This window comes from Petromyzon marinus, chromosome 70, assembly GCF_048934315.1.
Source record: "Petromyzon marinus isolate PM22_M1 ecotype Great Lakes invasive population chromosome 70, UKy_Petmar_22M1.pri1.0, whole genome shotgun sequence".
Lineage (NCBI taxonomy): Eukaryota > Metazoa > Chordata > Hyperoartia > Petromyzontiformes > Petromyzontidae > Petromyzon > Petromyzon marinus.
Genome location: NC_133736.1, coordinates 3028845 through 3044306, shown reverse-complemented (window position 1 = coordinate 3044306; position 15462 = coordinate 3028845). Strand labels below are relative to the sequence as shown.

The 15462-nt window shown below is 51.6% G+C and overlaps 1 protein-coding gene across 1 annotated transcript in view; it reads right to left on the bottom strand.

Moving 5' to 3' along the window:
* The window catches only part of LOC116957128 (alpha-2-macroglobulin), a 100358-nt gene that overhangs the window by 61587 nt on the left and 23309 nt on the right, over positions 1-15462 (bottom strand). Inside the window, exons 10-14 of the mRNA XM_076055185.1 lie at positions 14353-14413; positions 13695-13837; positions 11654-11803; positions 6211-6360; positions 3442-3592 (exon numbers count right to left, since the gene is read on the bottom strand). Coding sequence (XP_075911300.1) covers positions 3442-3592; positions 6211-6360; positions 11654-11803; positions 13695-13837; positions 14353-14413 — 655 coding nt within the window. The remainder of the gene's footprint in view (positions 1-3441; positions 3593-6210; positions 6361-11653; positions 11804-13694; positions 13838-14352; positions 14414-15462) is intronic.

Genomic DNA, 15462 nt, shown 5'->3' with positions numbered 1-15462 from the left:
GTCACGTGACGGCCATGTTGTTTCAGTTGAACCACGTGCTCACGAGCTCCGACCGTCGACACTTTACAACTATTCGATACGCACCTTCATGGTTACATTTTGATTGAAAGCTTTCGTGACTGCAGTAATTCATATGCTTAGTTTTTTCGGTAAAGTCACGTTGAAGGGAAACAACAAAATACTAAAATATATATAAAACAACAATATTGTTGTTAAAACAATATTGTTGTTTTATATATATGTTGTTAAAACAACAATATTGTTGTTATATATATTATTTTGTTGTTCCCCTTCAACGTGACTTTACCAACAATATTGTTGTTTTATATATATTTTATTATTTTGTTGTTTCCCTTCAACGTGACTTTACCGAAAAAACTAAGTATATATAATACCTTCATGGTTCTTTAGGTAAAGTCACCACCGCGTAGAAGGGAAATAATAAAACAATAAAAAATAAAGCATAACAAAATATATTTTTTTTATTTTTTTGTGTTTTTTATACGTAATAAAAAAAATTCTAGTTTTATTTTATCACGTTTTATTTTTTATCATTTTATTATTTCCCTTCTACGCGGTGGTGACTTCACCGAAAGAACCGAGAAGATGAATCCCTGCAGTCGCGAAAAAGCTTTAAATCGGAATGTATTCGATACGCATTCGCCGAGAAAGGCATTCTGCGTGGATATCGCCACTCTGAGGTGCTGCCCATTGTTAGGGTTTAGTCACGTGATCGCGAGGTTTGACCATTGATGCTTTTGTGATCGTCCAGTACGGATTGACTCGTTGAGTATTTTTTTTTTTGCACGGGCTCCGCTGTCGGCATCCCGATGATGAGAGTTTGATGTTGGGGCAGGTTAAAGTTGCTGAGATTTAAATAAAAAAAACGGGTTTACGAGTGGCCCTATCCTAAACTCGTGCTCATCGTCGTAATGATGAACTGTATCCCGCGGTGAGATCTGAATCCCGAGACCTGACACAGTTACACATCATCATTGTGAAAGCAATAATCCTGAATGTAGAGGCAGAGAATCATAAATGTTGAGATTAAAGCGAGAACCATTGATATTTTCACAATTGGTGAAGCATACTCCGAGGCAACGAGAGAGCCAATACTGATAATCGCACCACTTAATAATTGTACACGAGGTGACACACACGCACACAATCACATTCACATAATCACATACACACGCACGTAATTTCGTGCTAAGACACGTGTAATTAATTACACTTAACACACATTTGTAGTTAATAACACTTATTTACATGAATAAACATTTTTGGTTGCAATTTTAACATTTTTAATTGTTATTTTTGTATTTTTAAAAATCATTTCTTATTTAATATTCACTTTAATAACAATACATACAACGTGGTGGTGGAGATTGGTGGTGGTAGTGGTGATGGTGATAGTGGTGATAATGGTGGTGATAGTGGTAGAGACGGTGATATTGGTGGTGGGGAGAGTGATAGTGGTGGTGGTGATAGTGGTAGAGACGGTGATATTGGTGGTGGGGACAGTGATATTGGTGGTGGGGACAGTGATAGTGGTGGTGGAGACAGTGATAGTGGTGGAGACAGTGATAGTGGTGGTGGAGACAGTGATAGTGGTGGTGGTGGTGGAGACAGTGATAGTGGTGGTGGAGACAGTGATAGTGGTGGTGGTGGAGACAGTGATAGTGGTGGTGGGGACAGTGATAGTGGTGGTGGAGACAGTGATAGTGGTGGTGGAGACAGTGATAGTGGTGGTGGAGACAGTGATAGTGGTGGTGGTGGAGACAGTGATAGTGGTGGTGGTGGAGACAGTGATAGTGGTGGTGGTGGAGACAGTGATAGTGGTGGTGGAGACAGTGATATTGGTGGTGGGGACAGTGATAGTGGTGGTGGTGGTGGTGGAGACAGTGATAGTGGTGGTGGAGATTGTGGTGGTGGTGGTGGAGACGGTGATAGTGGTGGGGACAGTGATAGTGGTGGTGGTGGAGACAGTGGTGGTGGTGGTGGTGGAGAGAGTGATAGTGGTGGTGGTGGTGGAGACAGTGATAGTGGTGGTGGAGACAGTGATAGTGGTGGTGGTGGAGACAGTGATAGTAGTGGTGGTGGAGACAGTGATAGCGGTGGTGGAGACAGTGATAGTGGTGGTGGTGGAGAGTGTGATAGTGGTGGTGGTGGAGACAGTGATAGTGGTGGTGGAGACAGTGATAGTGGTGGTGGAGACAGTGATAGTGGTGGTGGAGACAGTGATAGTGGTGGTGGTGGAGATTGGTGGTGGTGGTGGGGACGGTGATAGTGGTGGCGACAGTGATAGTGGTGGTGGTGGAGACAGTGATAGTGGTGGTGGAGACAGTGATAGTGGTGGTGGTGGAGACAGTGATAGTGGTGGTGGAGACAGTGATAGTGGTGGTGGAGACAGTGATAGTGGTGGTGGTGGGGACAGTGATAGTGGTGGTGGAGACAGTGATAGTGGTGGTGGAGACAGTGATAGTGGTGATGGTGGTGGAGATTGGTGGTGGTGGTGGTGGTGGAGACGGTGATAGTGGTGGTGGAGACAGTGATAGTGGTGGTGGAGACAGTGATAGTGGTGGTGGTGGAGATTGGTGGTGGTGGTGGAGACGGTGATAGTGGTGGTGGTGGTGGTGGAGACAGTGATAGTGGTGGTGGAGACATTGATAGTGGTGGTGGAGACAGTGATAGTGGTGGTGGAGACAGTGATAGTGGTGGTGGTGGAGACAGTGATAGTTGTGGTGGTGGGGACAGTGATAGTGGTGGTGGTGGTGGAGACAGTGATAGTGGTGGTGGAGATTGGTGGTGGTGGTGGAGACAGTGATAGTGGTGGTGGTGACAGTGATAGTGGTGGTGGGGACAGTGATAGTGGTGGTGGTGGAGACAGTGATAGTGGTGGTGGAGACAGTGATATTGGTGGTGGGGACAGTGATAGTGGTGGTGGTGGAGACAGTGCTAGTGGTGGTTGAGACAATGATAGTGGTGGTGGAGACAGTGATAGTGGTGGTGGAGACAGTGATATTGGTGGTGGAGACAGTGATAGTGGTGGTGGTGGTGGAGACAGTCATAGTGGTGGTGGTGGTGGTGGTCGTGGAGACAGTGATATTGGTGGTGGGGACAGTGGTGGTGGTGGTGGGGACAGTGATAGTGGTGGTGGAGACAGTGATAGTGGTGGTGGTGGTGGAGACAGTGATAGTGGTGGTGGTGGAGACAGTGGTGGTGGTGGTGGTGGTGGAGACAGTGATAGTGGTGGTGGTGGGGACAGTGATAGTGGTGGTGGTGGTGGAAACAGTGATAGTGGTGGTGGAGACAGTGATAGTGGTGGTGGTAGAGACAGTGATAGTGGTGGTGTTGGTGGAGATAGTAGTGGTGGTGGAGATAGTGGTGTTGGAGATGGTGATAGTGGTGGTGGCGGTGGTGCACATCTGAGATTGGTACCTTGCTCCATGTGACGAATTTTTCCACGATCACCGAACACCCGAGGTGGGCTGTTGACAATTTTACTGTAATAGTGGATGTCATCTTGACGGTTATGGCAATCCACTGACCTCTTCACGGTAGTGTCGGTCAGAACCACCAGGCCCATGCCCTGTGAGTTGAAGAAGATCACAGTGGTGGTGATGATGATGGCAATAATAATCATTATTATTATCAGTCCACTGACTGAGATCACTGGCTGATGCACCACCTGTGCCCTCTACTGTGCCAAGTTGCTGTACTTTAGCCACCCGGCGCTCCGCTCGTTGTTGTGAGCATCGCTCCACTGCCCTCCATTGTTGCTGGAGGGCGACTGCCTCCACCTGCCCAGTAGCGGCCTTCACGAGCCTCCTCCACAGATACCAGTCATCTGCAAGTCCATGCAGCTCTACATCCAATTGTACCACATTACACCATTTCCTCTCTAGCAAATGCCATGTCCATTTAGCCCTCTCCGGCCAAATAAAAGCTGTTTAGGCATGTGGTGGCTGGGCATGCGGGCTACATGACCCAGCCAACGCAGCCTTGCCTGCCGGAGAAGCTCGCTGATGGGACTTTGTCCAGATCTTTCAAGGATTTGTGAGCTCCTAAATGTTTCCAACCAGCGAAGAAAGTCCCGTTAGGGGGGTCCACGTTTCACAAGCATAAAAAAAGGAGGGAATGACTGTGACCGAGAAGACCTGAAGCTTCGTGTGGAGCGACGGACCAGTTAGCTTCCACACAGCGTTAGGCAGCCGGTGAAAGGATAATGCCACTCGATTGATTTGGAGTGAGACCTCTGCTGTCAAAGTAGAGCCGGTCATGAGCACACTTCCCAGGCATGGGAAACTCTCCACTTTCTCCACAACTGCTCCATCACCAATTGGGAGTTGTGGGGGTGGAGTGTCCGATGGTACAAAATACCAAGGCAGGTGCTTAGTTTTTGTGGGGCTAATGGTAAGGCCCCACCTTTTAGTGGCAAGCTCCAGGTTCAGCAGCCGTGCCTCCAAATCCTCCTGTGAGTGAGCAGCAATTACCCGATCATAAGTATACATAACGTGGTTGAGCAATAGGACAGCCACCCCTTGACCGCACCCGGGAATCGACCAGCCTCCCATTGTATCTGTACCAGATGGAAATTCCTCTGGTACAGCCATCGAAGACTTGACGAACTACGTTGTCGAAATAGATGTTAAATAATGTGGGAGCCAGAGGACATCCCAGTCGCACCCCAAGGTGAAAAGGGAATGGCTCTGACTCCCGGCCACGTAGTTTTACCCGGGCCCGCTCACCATCATGAAGGTCCTTAATGATCGTGAGCAGAGGGTCAGGGACTCCAAAAGCACGAAGATCAACCAGAGCCCAGGCCTACTGATGGTATCATAGGCCTTGACCAGGTCAATAAAGCAGAGATGTAGGTCTTGCTGGAATTCCCTACACCTCTGCTGTAGCAGACGGACAGAAAATATGGCATCTGTGCAGGACCGCCCTTTCCTGAAACCGCATTTGGGCTCCGCAAGCCTCTCCTCAGCGTGCCTGGCAAGGCGATGTTGAATAAGCCTTGCCAGGACCTTTCCCGGCACACTGAGGAGTGAGATGCCCCTGTAGTTGTTACACTCTGTGCGGTCCCCCTTCTTAAAGAGGGGGACCACCAGGGCATCCTTCCAATCCTGCGGAACCCGTCCAGTGGTCCACACTGTTGTTATGATGTCATATATGGCAGTCTGTGCACAAACGCCACCCTCCCTCAGCATTTCACTTGGGAGATCATCTCTGCCCGGTGCCTTTCCTGATCTCAGACTCTGGATCGCCTTCAGTACTTCCTCAACATATGGCACCTCAGCCAGCCACTCACAGGGGGTGACTTCCTCCAATATTTGAGGCACCGCAGCCTCAGCAGGGTCATCCCCAATTTGTGCCACGATGTTTTCCTGGCTGAGGGATTTTCCCTCCCCCAAGGCCTCACAGAAATGCTCAGAAAATCTGCAAACCTGTTCTTGGGGGTCAGAGATTGGATCACCGTTTTTTCCCCTAATGATGGTAATAGGTGTGGTGCTGCAGGTTACTTTTTTGATGGAGTTAGATAGCGATTTGTGATCGCGGGCCACTGAGGCAGACTCCATCTCCTCAGCAACCCGCGACCACCACCATCCTTGCAGCGCCTCATGGCTCTCCAAACCTCCGAGCGAAGGCTGCGGTAAGCATCCTCACTCTCTGACGTGGGATTCTGTAGCCGATGACAGTGGGCCTGTTGCTTTTTCTCAACTATCCTGAACACCTTCTCTGTCAGCCAGGGTCTCTGGGGAGGTCTGGACCACGTACCCAAAGCAGCCATTGCAGCTGCATGGGTCACAGTCCTAAATCTCGCACATTTACCCTCACACACACACACACAGTGCCACACAAACATAGTGACACACACACACACTTTGCTGTACCACCTTCTCCTTGCACATCCATGGTACAGCGTTGGTGGTGGAGATGGTGGTGGTGGTGGTGGAGATGGTGGTGGTGGAGATGGCGGAAGTGGCAGAGATGATGATAGTGGTTGTGGAGATGATGATTGTGGTGGTAGTGGTGGTAGTGGTGATAGTGGAGATGATGATAGTGGTGGTGGTGATAGTGGAGATGATGATAGTGGTGGTGGAGACGATGATAGTGGTGTTTACGATGTTACTGGTGGTCACGCTGTTGTTATTGTTCTTGATGGTGGTGGTGGTGGTGGTGGTGCGGGCGTTGTGGAGCACACACCTTGAACAGCCGATGCACGGTATTTGGGAAATCATCCAGCCAATCACTGTACAATCGTTTGCGCCATCGACCACTTCTCAGGCTGCAATCCAACCGCTCGATTCTGTAGTCGTAGGAACTGAGGTCCTGCACCTGAAGCCTTTGGAAAATCTGTCGGGACAAATCGCCGCGAGAGCAGACAGATATGCGGCGAGGAGACAGAGTTGACTTTCTTTTTTTTCCCGCACTCTGCTGTAGGAGGGAGTGAGATGGAACAGATGGAGATTAGTCCGCATACTCTGCTGTAGGAGGGAGTGAGATGGAACAAATGGAGATTAGTCCACACACTCTGCTGTAGGAGGGAGTGAGATGGAACAGATGGAGATTAGTCCACACACTCTCCTGTAGGAGGGAGTGAGATAGAACAGATGGAGATTAGTCTACACACTTTGCTGCAATAGGCAGTGAGATGGAAAAGATGGAGATTAGTCCACACACTTTGCTGTAGGAGGGAGTGAGATGGAACAGATGGAGATTAGTCCACACACTCTGCCGTAGGAGGGAGTCAGAAGGAACAGATGGAGATTCGTCCACGCACACTCTGCTGCTGTAGGAGGGAGTGAGATGGAACAGATGGAGATTAGTCCACACACTTTGCTGTAGCAGGGAGTGAGATGGAACAGATGGAGATTAGTCCACACACTCTCCTTTAGGAGGGAGTGAGATGGAACAGATGGAGATTAGTCCACACACTCTCCTGTAGGAGGGAGTGAGATGGAACAGATGGAGATTAGTCTACACACTTTGCTGTAGCAGGGAGTGAGATGGAACAGATGGAGATTAATCCACACACTTTGCTGTAGGAGAGAGTGAGATGGAACAGATGGAGATTAGTGCACACACTCTGCTGTAGGAGGCAGTGAGATGGAAAAGATGGAGATTAGTCCACACACTTTGTTGTAGCAGGGAGTGAGATGGAACAGATGGAGATTAGTCCACACACTCTGCTGTAGGAGGGAGTGAGATGGAACAGATGGAGATTAGTCCACACACTTTGCTGTAATAGGCAGTGAGATGGAACAGATGGAGATTAGTCCACACACTTTGCTGTAGCAGGGAGTGAGATGGAACACATGGAGATTAGTCCACACACTGCTGTAGGAGGGAGTGAGATTGAACAGATGGAGATTAGTCCACACACTGCTGTAGGAGGGAGTGAGATTGAACAGATGGAGATTAGTCCACACACTCTGCTGTAGGAGGGAGTGAGATTGAACAGATGGAGATTAGTCCACACACTCTGCTGTAATAGGCAGTGAGATTGAACAGTTGGAGATTAGTCCACACACTCTGCTGTAATAGGCAGTGAGATTGAACAGATGGAGATTAGTCCCCACACTCTGCTGTAATAGGCAGTGAGATTGAACAGATGGAGATTAGTCCACACACTCTGCTGTAATAGGCAGTGAGATTGAACAGATGGAGATTAGTCCCCACACTCTGCTGTAATAGGCAGTGAGATTGAACAGATGGAGATTAGTGCACACACTCTGCTGTAATAGGCAGTGAGATTGAACAGATGGAAATTAGTCCACACACTCTGCTGCAATAGGCAGTGAGATTGAACAGATGGAGATTAGTCCACATACTGCTGTAATAGGCAGTGAGATTGAACAGATGGAGATTAGTCCACACACTCTGCCTGTCTACCCACCGCCTTCTCCTGGCAGAGCCATGGGGTACAGCTCCTCCTCGACACAGACCCACGGGAAAATAAGGTTTTAGTTGATTGTTGTTATTATTGTTTTTATTATTGTTGTTATTAACGTTGCTATTGTTACTATTATTGCCGTTATTGTTGTTACTATTTTTATTATTGTTATTATTGTTACTATTGTAGGGGATCTGCGAGCCACCGAGACGCACCAAATCGCACGCGTGGGAATGCGCGGGTCAGGGGTCAAAGGGCAGTGACGTCACCGGGACCAAGGCGTGCCAGACGGGAATGTGTATTGGAGATGGGTTAAAGGGCGCTGTGGGACGGGTGTTCGGGGTTGGTTGTGGAACGAGTGTTGCTGTGCATTGGCGAATTAAAGAAGTGCTTCCAACCATTCTCGACTCCTCTTCATCTGGTGGCAGCGGTGGGATGTCTCGCCTCACCCGAAGCAAGAACCCACGTTGGGGAGACACAGTAAGAAGACGCTCTGGGTGCCCGGGACGATATCTGCTCCGTAACGGAACGGACGAGTCGGGATTCGCCTCCCGGCTCATCGACGAGATCCGTGGCAGCTGCTTGTCCCGTGCGGCCACCTTCCTCCACCAACCCCAGCGAGGAGACGGGGGTGTGTCGGTCAGCCTTCCCGACCAGGCACTCCGCAGCATCTGTACCGGGGATGGAGCAGCATCAACGATGCCGCCGACCGTGCGTCCGGCGCGGGACCTGGGCGAGCGCTCCAGTCGGTCCTCCCGAGATCCTCCGACAGCAGCGGCAACCGGGGGGGGGCGAGATGCAGCCGGAACCTCCGGGCGAGGCGGCCCGCGGAGGGAGGATCAGGATGGAGCCGCCAGCTGGGCCGCGATGCAGGAAGTTTGCGTCCAGATCGGGAGAATTGTCGCGCTTTCGCCCGCCGGTTTGAGACGGCCCGCCCCGGGGCAATGAGGTGGACGCGGTGAGCAAGCCCTGACGATGCTGCCCACCGTTGTTGGACGACCGCACGCTGGTGGCGTTCGACCGGATTCTGGCTGAAAAACGAGGAACCCTGCAGGGTGCCTGCAGGGAGATGGCGGACGTTGTTCGATCCTCCGTCCGGAGTGCGCCAGAGGTTTCAAGGCCGCCGGCGTGAAGCATTTCGAATCGTTCCCGGTCCTCAGGACGGAAACCGGTGGCGACGGCAGAAGCCGCATTCCCGGCGGCTCAACGAGCCGGCCCTGGGACTCGCTGGTGGCGGGGCCGGCTCCTTGCCCGTGGCACGGAAGGCGGGAGCGATGCTGCCGGCGGTGGAGGAGCAAGTCCGCACCTCGCTACGGGCCGCACGCCATCATCATCTGCGCTTACGAGGAGATGGCGGGAACCGCGCGAGCCGTGGCGCGCGCCGACCCCGGCGATGGGCACCCAGTGAGGCAGGAGATCATCCTCGGGTCAACGACGACATCGTCAGCCACCGCTGCGGCCGGGAGGGACGAGTCGTCCGCGGACGCCGCAGCAGGACGAGCGCGCCGGGGCGGCGGCCAGCCGGGATCGTCAGCCTCGGTCCGCGGCCGTTCAGACCCGGGCGAGCGCCGACACCTCGAACACCCGGCCCGGACCATGCACGCCATGTTTACCCCGTCACGCGTCCCATCGCTCGGGGGCGCAGGCTAGGATTCCCGCTGACGGTCCGGGCACCGTGGCCGGACACGGTTAAAAAGTGGCGTCGGTTGGTCCGTGTCGGTAGGCTCGGTGGCAGGGGTCAGCGTCCGCGTGTTGGCCGACGCCGGTGCGTCGGCGAGCATTCACGTCCCCGCGTATCTTTGACCTGTTACCGGAGGGACAGCGCCGTCTCGCGCCGGCGCAGGCCAGACACGTAGCCGCGAATGGGGGAAGTATGGGGATAGTGGGCCAAGTGGTAGCGCCGGTCCGCACCGGGGAGCTGGAGGTACGTCGTGCTCCGGTACTGGTCTCCAGTGTGCTCACGGTTCCCTGCCTGCTGGGCACGGACCTGTTGGGGCTCATGCCCCTTCGCATTCTGATGGACGGAGGCTGCGTCGAGACCCCGTCGGGGAGGGGAGGGAGAGGGTTGCTTGTATTTCTTGTGCCCAGATGGGGAAGCGAAGCAGCTTACGTGAGTTCAGGCGCTGATCAGGACCACGGTTCTCGATCCCGCCTCTGGTGCGCGGGTCTTGGTGCCGCTCCGATATCGCAGCCCCGCTCGTCACTTCCCGGTCGGATGCGCCGCTCATCGTCTCCGCAGTGGTATCAGTGGTGGGTCGCCACTGTTTGGCAGCAGCTGACACGCCTCTGTTCACGCAGGTCCTCAACACACGGCCGACACCCCGGTAACAATTCAGGAAGGGACCTTGTTCGCAAACGTCAGTCCCAGGCATTCGAACCCTGAGGGGAGCTGGGTGCTGTCTCCCCGGCCGAGCAGCGGTACTGCGTTAAGCGCCGGGAATTTGTTGGCCCATTGTGGTTTTTCGTGAAAATCAATACCGGCCTTATCTGCGTGGCTCCGACCACGCAGCGCTCCAATACGCGCTGCGTGTGGATCAGCCCTCGGGCCAATTGTCACGCTGGCTTGAAATCCCGCAGGCGGAAGACGCGTCCTCGATTAAAATCACGTCGGCGAGTCAGAGAGGCCGCCGGTGAGACGGCCACACGTGGTGTCGCCTCGGCTGTCCCGCGGGGCAGGCTGTTCATGCACTGGGACGGTGGATTATGCCGGTACGCTATTGTTGTCCCCCGCCACTCTGCTGTGGTGAGGTTGTTTGAGCGCAGCCAGCGTTTTTTTGCGCCCCCAGATGCATTGAAAATGTGCTGAAAGGTTGCGTACAATGTGCGCGGCAGAAGCCACCGGCGAAATCTTGTTGCCCTCCGCTACAGTCCATTCAGGTGCCGCGAATCAACGAGCCGATTGCCCTCTGTAATCTTGGTCCATTTCCAACATCCGCGCGCGAGGCAACAAATACTTGCTCGTTGGCGTTGAGTATTTCTCACGCTGGCCTATGGCCTGGCCGCTCCCGAATCAATCGGCTGTAGCCGTGACCGAGGCGTTCCGTAATGGCCTATGTCCTGGATAAGGGTGCCCCCCGAACGCCTTTTGACCGATCAAGGTAAAATATTTTACTTGAAACTGCTAAGGTGAGGTTTTGCGATTTGCTGGGGGCAAAGAAGGTGCGCACGTCACCATACCATCCACCGATGGACGGCACGGTCGAACGCCTGAACAGAACGCCGACCTCCATGTTGAGTCACCCGGTCAGCGAGTCACAGCTGGATTGGGACTTGCATGTCCCTGCGGTTCTCGCCGCCCTCCAGGATGGCCCCTCGCTCGTCCACCGGCTACTCTCCATTATTTTTGATGTATGGACAGGAATATGATCCTCCCATCGACGTACAGTTGCGGGCGGGCCGCGCCGGCCGTGAAAGCGTCAAAAGATTCCGTGACATCTCCTGAAAAGCTCTCCGAAGCGCGGGAAGCTGCCAGGGTCAACTCCCGAGCCGGACAGTTGGCTAACGAGCGGCTGAAGGGGGCTCACATTTCCCCGTGCGATTGGTCCGCAGGTGCCCGTGGGCAGATCCCCTAAATTGCTGCTTCCCTGGAGGGGGGCCGGTTGATGTTGTTCGGGTCGTGCGTCCAGAATGTGTTGTTATTGTTGTTATTGTTGTTATGGTTGTTGTTATTGTTGTTATTGTTGTTATTGTTATGGTTGTTGTTATTGTTGTTGTTGTTATTGTTATGGTTGTTGTTATTGTTGCCCCCCTTACCGACTCGGCCGACAGCTGAGCTTCGGGCTTGAGGAGGAGGACGCTCTTGTCGACGACGCGCAGCGCGCACAGAGAGCCGGGAGACGCACGGATCGACAGCGTGGACACGGCTCCCGGAAGTTCCTGCTCATGCTCAAATCCCACAGACACCTGCGCATGCACACGCACACTCGCACACACGCACACACACACACGCACACACACACACACGCACACACGTACATGCATGCACACGCACGCACACGCACGCACATGAATGCACACGCACGCACATGAATGCACACGCACACACACACATGCACACGCACGCACACACACAAAGACGTATAGCCTCTAGCAGGATGTAGGGCCAAGTACTGTTCGCGAGCACTGATGAAGGCCGGCACTGTGGCACACGAGGGCGTGGGTGGCCGACACCACGTCCGGCCGCCTTTGTCTCCCCCAGTTGCGATGTTTACTACACACCGTACCAGGTACTCATTTTGTGGCTGAGTCGACCTAGGGGAGGCCCAGGACCAGTTCGGATGATCGTCATTGGCGTTGGCCGTGACAGGGAATCGAACTCGAGCCGCCGGAGTTCGTAGCGCAGCGTAGCGCTAACCGCTGCACCACCGCTCGTCACGCGGAAACACGTCCAATCCACTGCAGTAGAATGGGAGGCCCCTCCCCTACCCCCCCCCGCTTTTATGACGTCACAATGCTGTTCCTGGGAACCCCCCACCCCCTGTTTCCCCATAGACTATGAGTAGAATCGGTAGCAACGTCACTTGCCGATGCTTTTTTTTTCCTTTCATCGGCCGTATTCAGCCACGGTGGCTATGAGATGTTAATTACCTCGCCTGGTGTGCAGGAGGTCGTGGGTTCGAACCCGGCCGTGGCGATGCCTGCTGCTGTATATTTGGAGTTTGCGTGTCTCTCACTCTCTCATCATTACCATTACGGTGGCTAGGAGATGTTAACTACCTCGCCTGGTGTACAGGAGATCCTGGTTTACAGTCTCTCCCCGTGGCCGCGTGGATTTTTCTCCGGGTCCTCCGGTTTTCCCCTCAACATTTAGAATCAACGTCTCTATGTGTTTAGAGGTATTTGGCTGCTGCTCTAAATGTGTGATGGCCAGGTCGCTTCTGGAAAAGACCTATACACATACCTGTCAACCCCTTATCAATGCCCTACCTTATTACAGGCCAATTCAGACTACCGTACACTATACACTACACTACTATACACTACACTACTACATACCTGGCAACCCCTTATCAATGCCCTACCTTATTACATGCCAATTAAGACTACCGTACACTATACACTACACTATACACTACACTACTATACACTATACTACATACCTGGCAACCCCTTATCAATGCCCTACCTTATTACAGGTCAATTCAGACTACCGTACACTATACACTACACTACTATACACTACACTACTACATACCTGTCAACCCCTTATTAATGCCCTACCTTATTACAGGCCAATTCAGACTACCGTACACTATACACTACACTACTATACACTACACTACTACATACCTGGCAACCCCTTATCAATACCCTACCTTATTATAGGTCAATTCAGACTACCGTACACTATACACTACACTATCCACTACGCTACTATACACTACACTACTAAATACCTGTCAACCCCTTATCAATGCCCTACCTTATTACAGGTCAATTCAGACCTCCGTAGAAAAATCCACGCGACAACGGTGAGAGAGAGACACAAACCACAAATATACCCCAGGTGTCATGTAACTAAGGCCTTCATGTAACTCAGACCTTAATGAAACCCAGGCCTTATGTAATTATAGCCTTCGGGTAACTAAGGCCTTCATGTGACCCACGACCTCCTGCATACCAGGCGAGGTGGTCAACATCTCCTAGCCACCGTGGTAATGATGCGGGAGAGACACGCGGACTCCCAGCATACAGCAGCAGGCATCGTCGGGGTCGGGATCGAACCCACGACCTCCTGCATACCGGGCGAGGTGGTCAACATCTCCTCGCCACCGTGGCCGCCAGCCTGGCGCACCTTGTTGGGGAAGCACTTGCGCACGGTCAGGGCGAGCGTGTCGGCCACCGTCTCGTTGCCGAAGACCATCCAGGCGAGGAGTCGGGCCGTCGGCGCGAAGCTGTGTTTAACCTTGAGGTCAAAGTGATGGGAATGCGTTTTGCCTGCGCGCGGTACACAAACACGCACGTACACACACACACACATAAACACGCACGTACACACACACACATAAACACGCGCGTACACACACACACATAAACACGCACGTACACACGCACCACCAACAATAACAACAACCGCCATTCGCGCATTAAGGCTATTGCGTGAAGTGTCGAATGCCCCCTGGCCGGTCCACATAGAGGGTTGGGACTCACCATCAGCCCCATAAAAACAAAGCACCTGCATGGGTATCTTACGCCAACAAAATACTCCATCCCCTCAACTCGCCCATGAGTTGTGGAGAGAGAGAAAGAGAGTCTAGAAGTGTTTGTACCTGCGCAGTGTGTATATGTCTAGCTCCAGTTTGGAATACACAGACATACACAGACTTACACAGACTTACACAGACACACAGAGACTTACGCAGATACACATACATGGCCATTGTGAACCCTTTCCACCTCCCCGTGTAATCCACAGTGTATCAGAATACAGGTGGTGTCATTAATTCACGTACCCAGGTACACGTTGTCCATTGTGAATGACTCCGTGTGCATGATATTTCCTCTTGACATGACCTGAACAACAAGAAAAACTACAATGCCAACAATATCACCTCAAAGCACACCTGTATTTCGGCGCTTCATGTATATCTTACATAAGATGCTGCGTGTGTATGTTGAACTTCTTTTGCACCGTACGTAGCCAAGCGTGCTATGTGTGTGTAATGACAATAGTGCCTTATGTGGTGTGAGTGGACTAGTGGCCATGGGAGGTAATGACAGTGTTGTATATGAGCCTTTTCCAAAATTGATATTAACAATAATATTTGCCGTTATATATATATCATATATTTTTTTTAACAAACGAAACAAAATAATTAATAAAACCCGTAAGCCAGGCACACAAAAAAACAGGTGTCGGTCATAAACAGGCCATTAATAAATAAAGAAATAATAAAACTCTCGAGGCGAGGATGTTAGCAGCTATCTGCGAAGATCTCCAGATGAACAAGAGTTTGATGTGCCCTAAGGTAGGTCAAGCAGAGGGAAGCCCTCCCGCAAGCCAGAAATGAGGACGCCCACGGGTTAAACTATTTTTTTTTTTAAAACAACGGTTCAAATTTAAAATGCAATAACAAGAATGAGCTAAAGTTAGCGGTCCTCGCGCTCACTCCAATCAAGACCAGGCCACCAGATACATCAGTGAATTATTATCCAATAATTAATTCGCTATCAAATGATTTTCACCTTTAATACTTTTACTGTTAAAACAAAGCTTGGAGACAAAATACCGAGTCACATCAAAGGTTATCGAGAAGGAATGAGGCGAACGGGCAAACTTACGAAAGAGTTTAAACAATATCCCAAGCAACCCCGACCACCTTTGTCTCTCTCACAGCGCGGAAAAGCAGGAATTACACCTTATCACAAGGGGCCATCTGGAAAAGCCAGCCGGGTTTGATGAGGAGACACACCCCACCCCACACACGGCAACCAGACAAACAAGTTTTAAAGAAATTGCAAAATAACATTAATAATAATGTGTTAACCTTAAACGATATTCCATTATAGAACCTTACAGAACCAAGGGATATGGATTCCAACAATCTGGAAACGGACCTCTT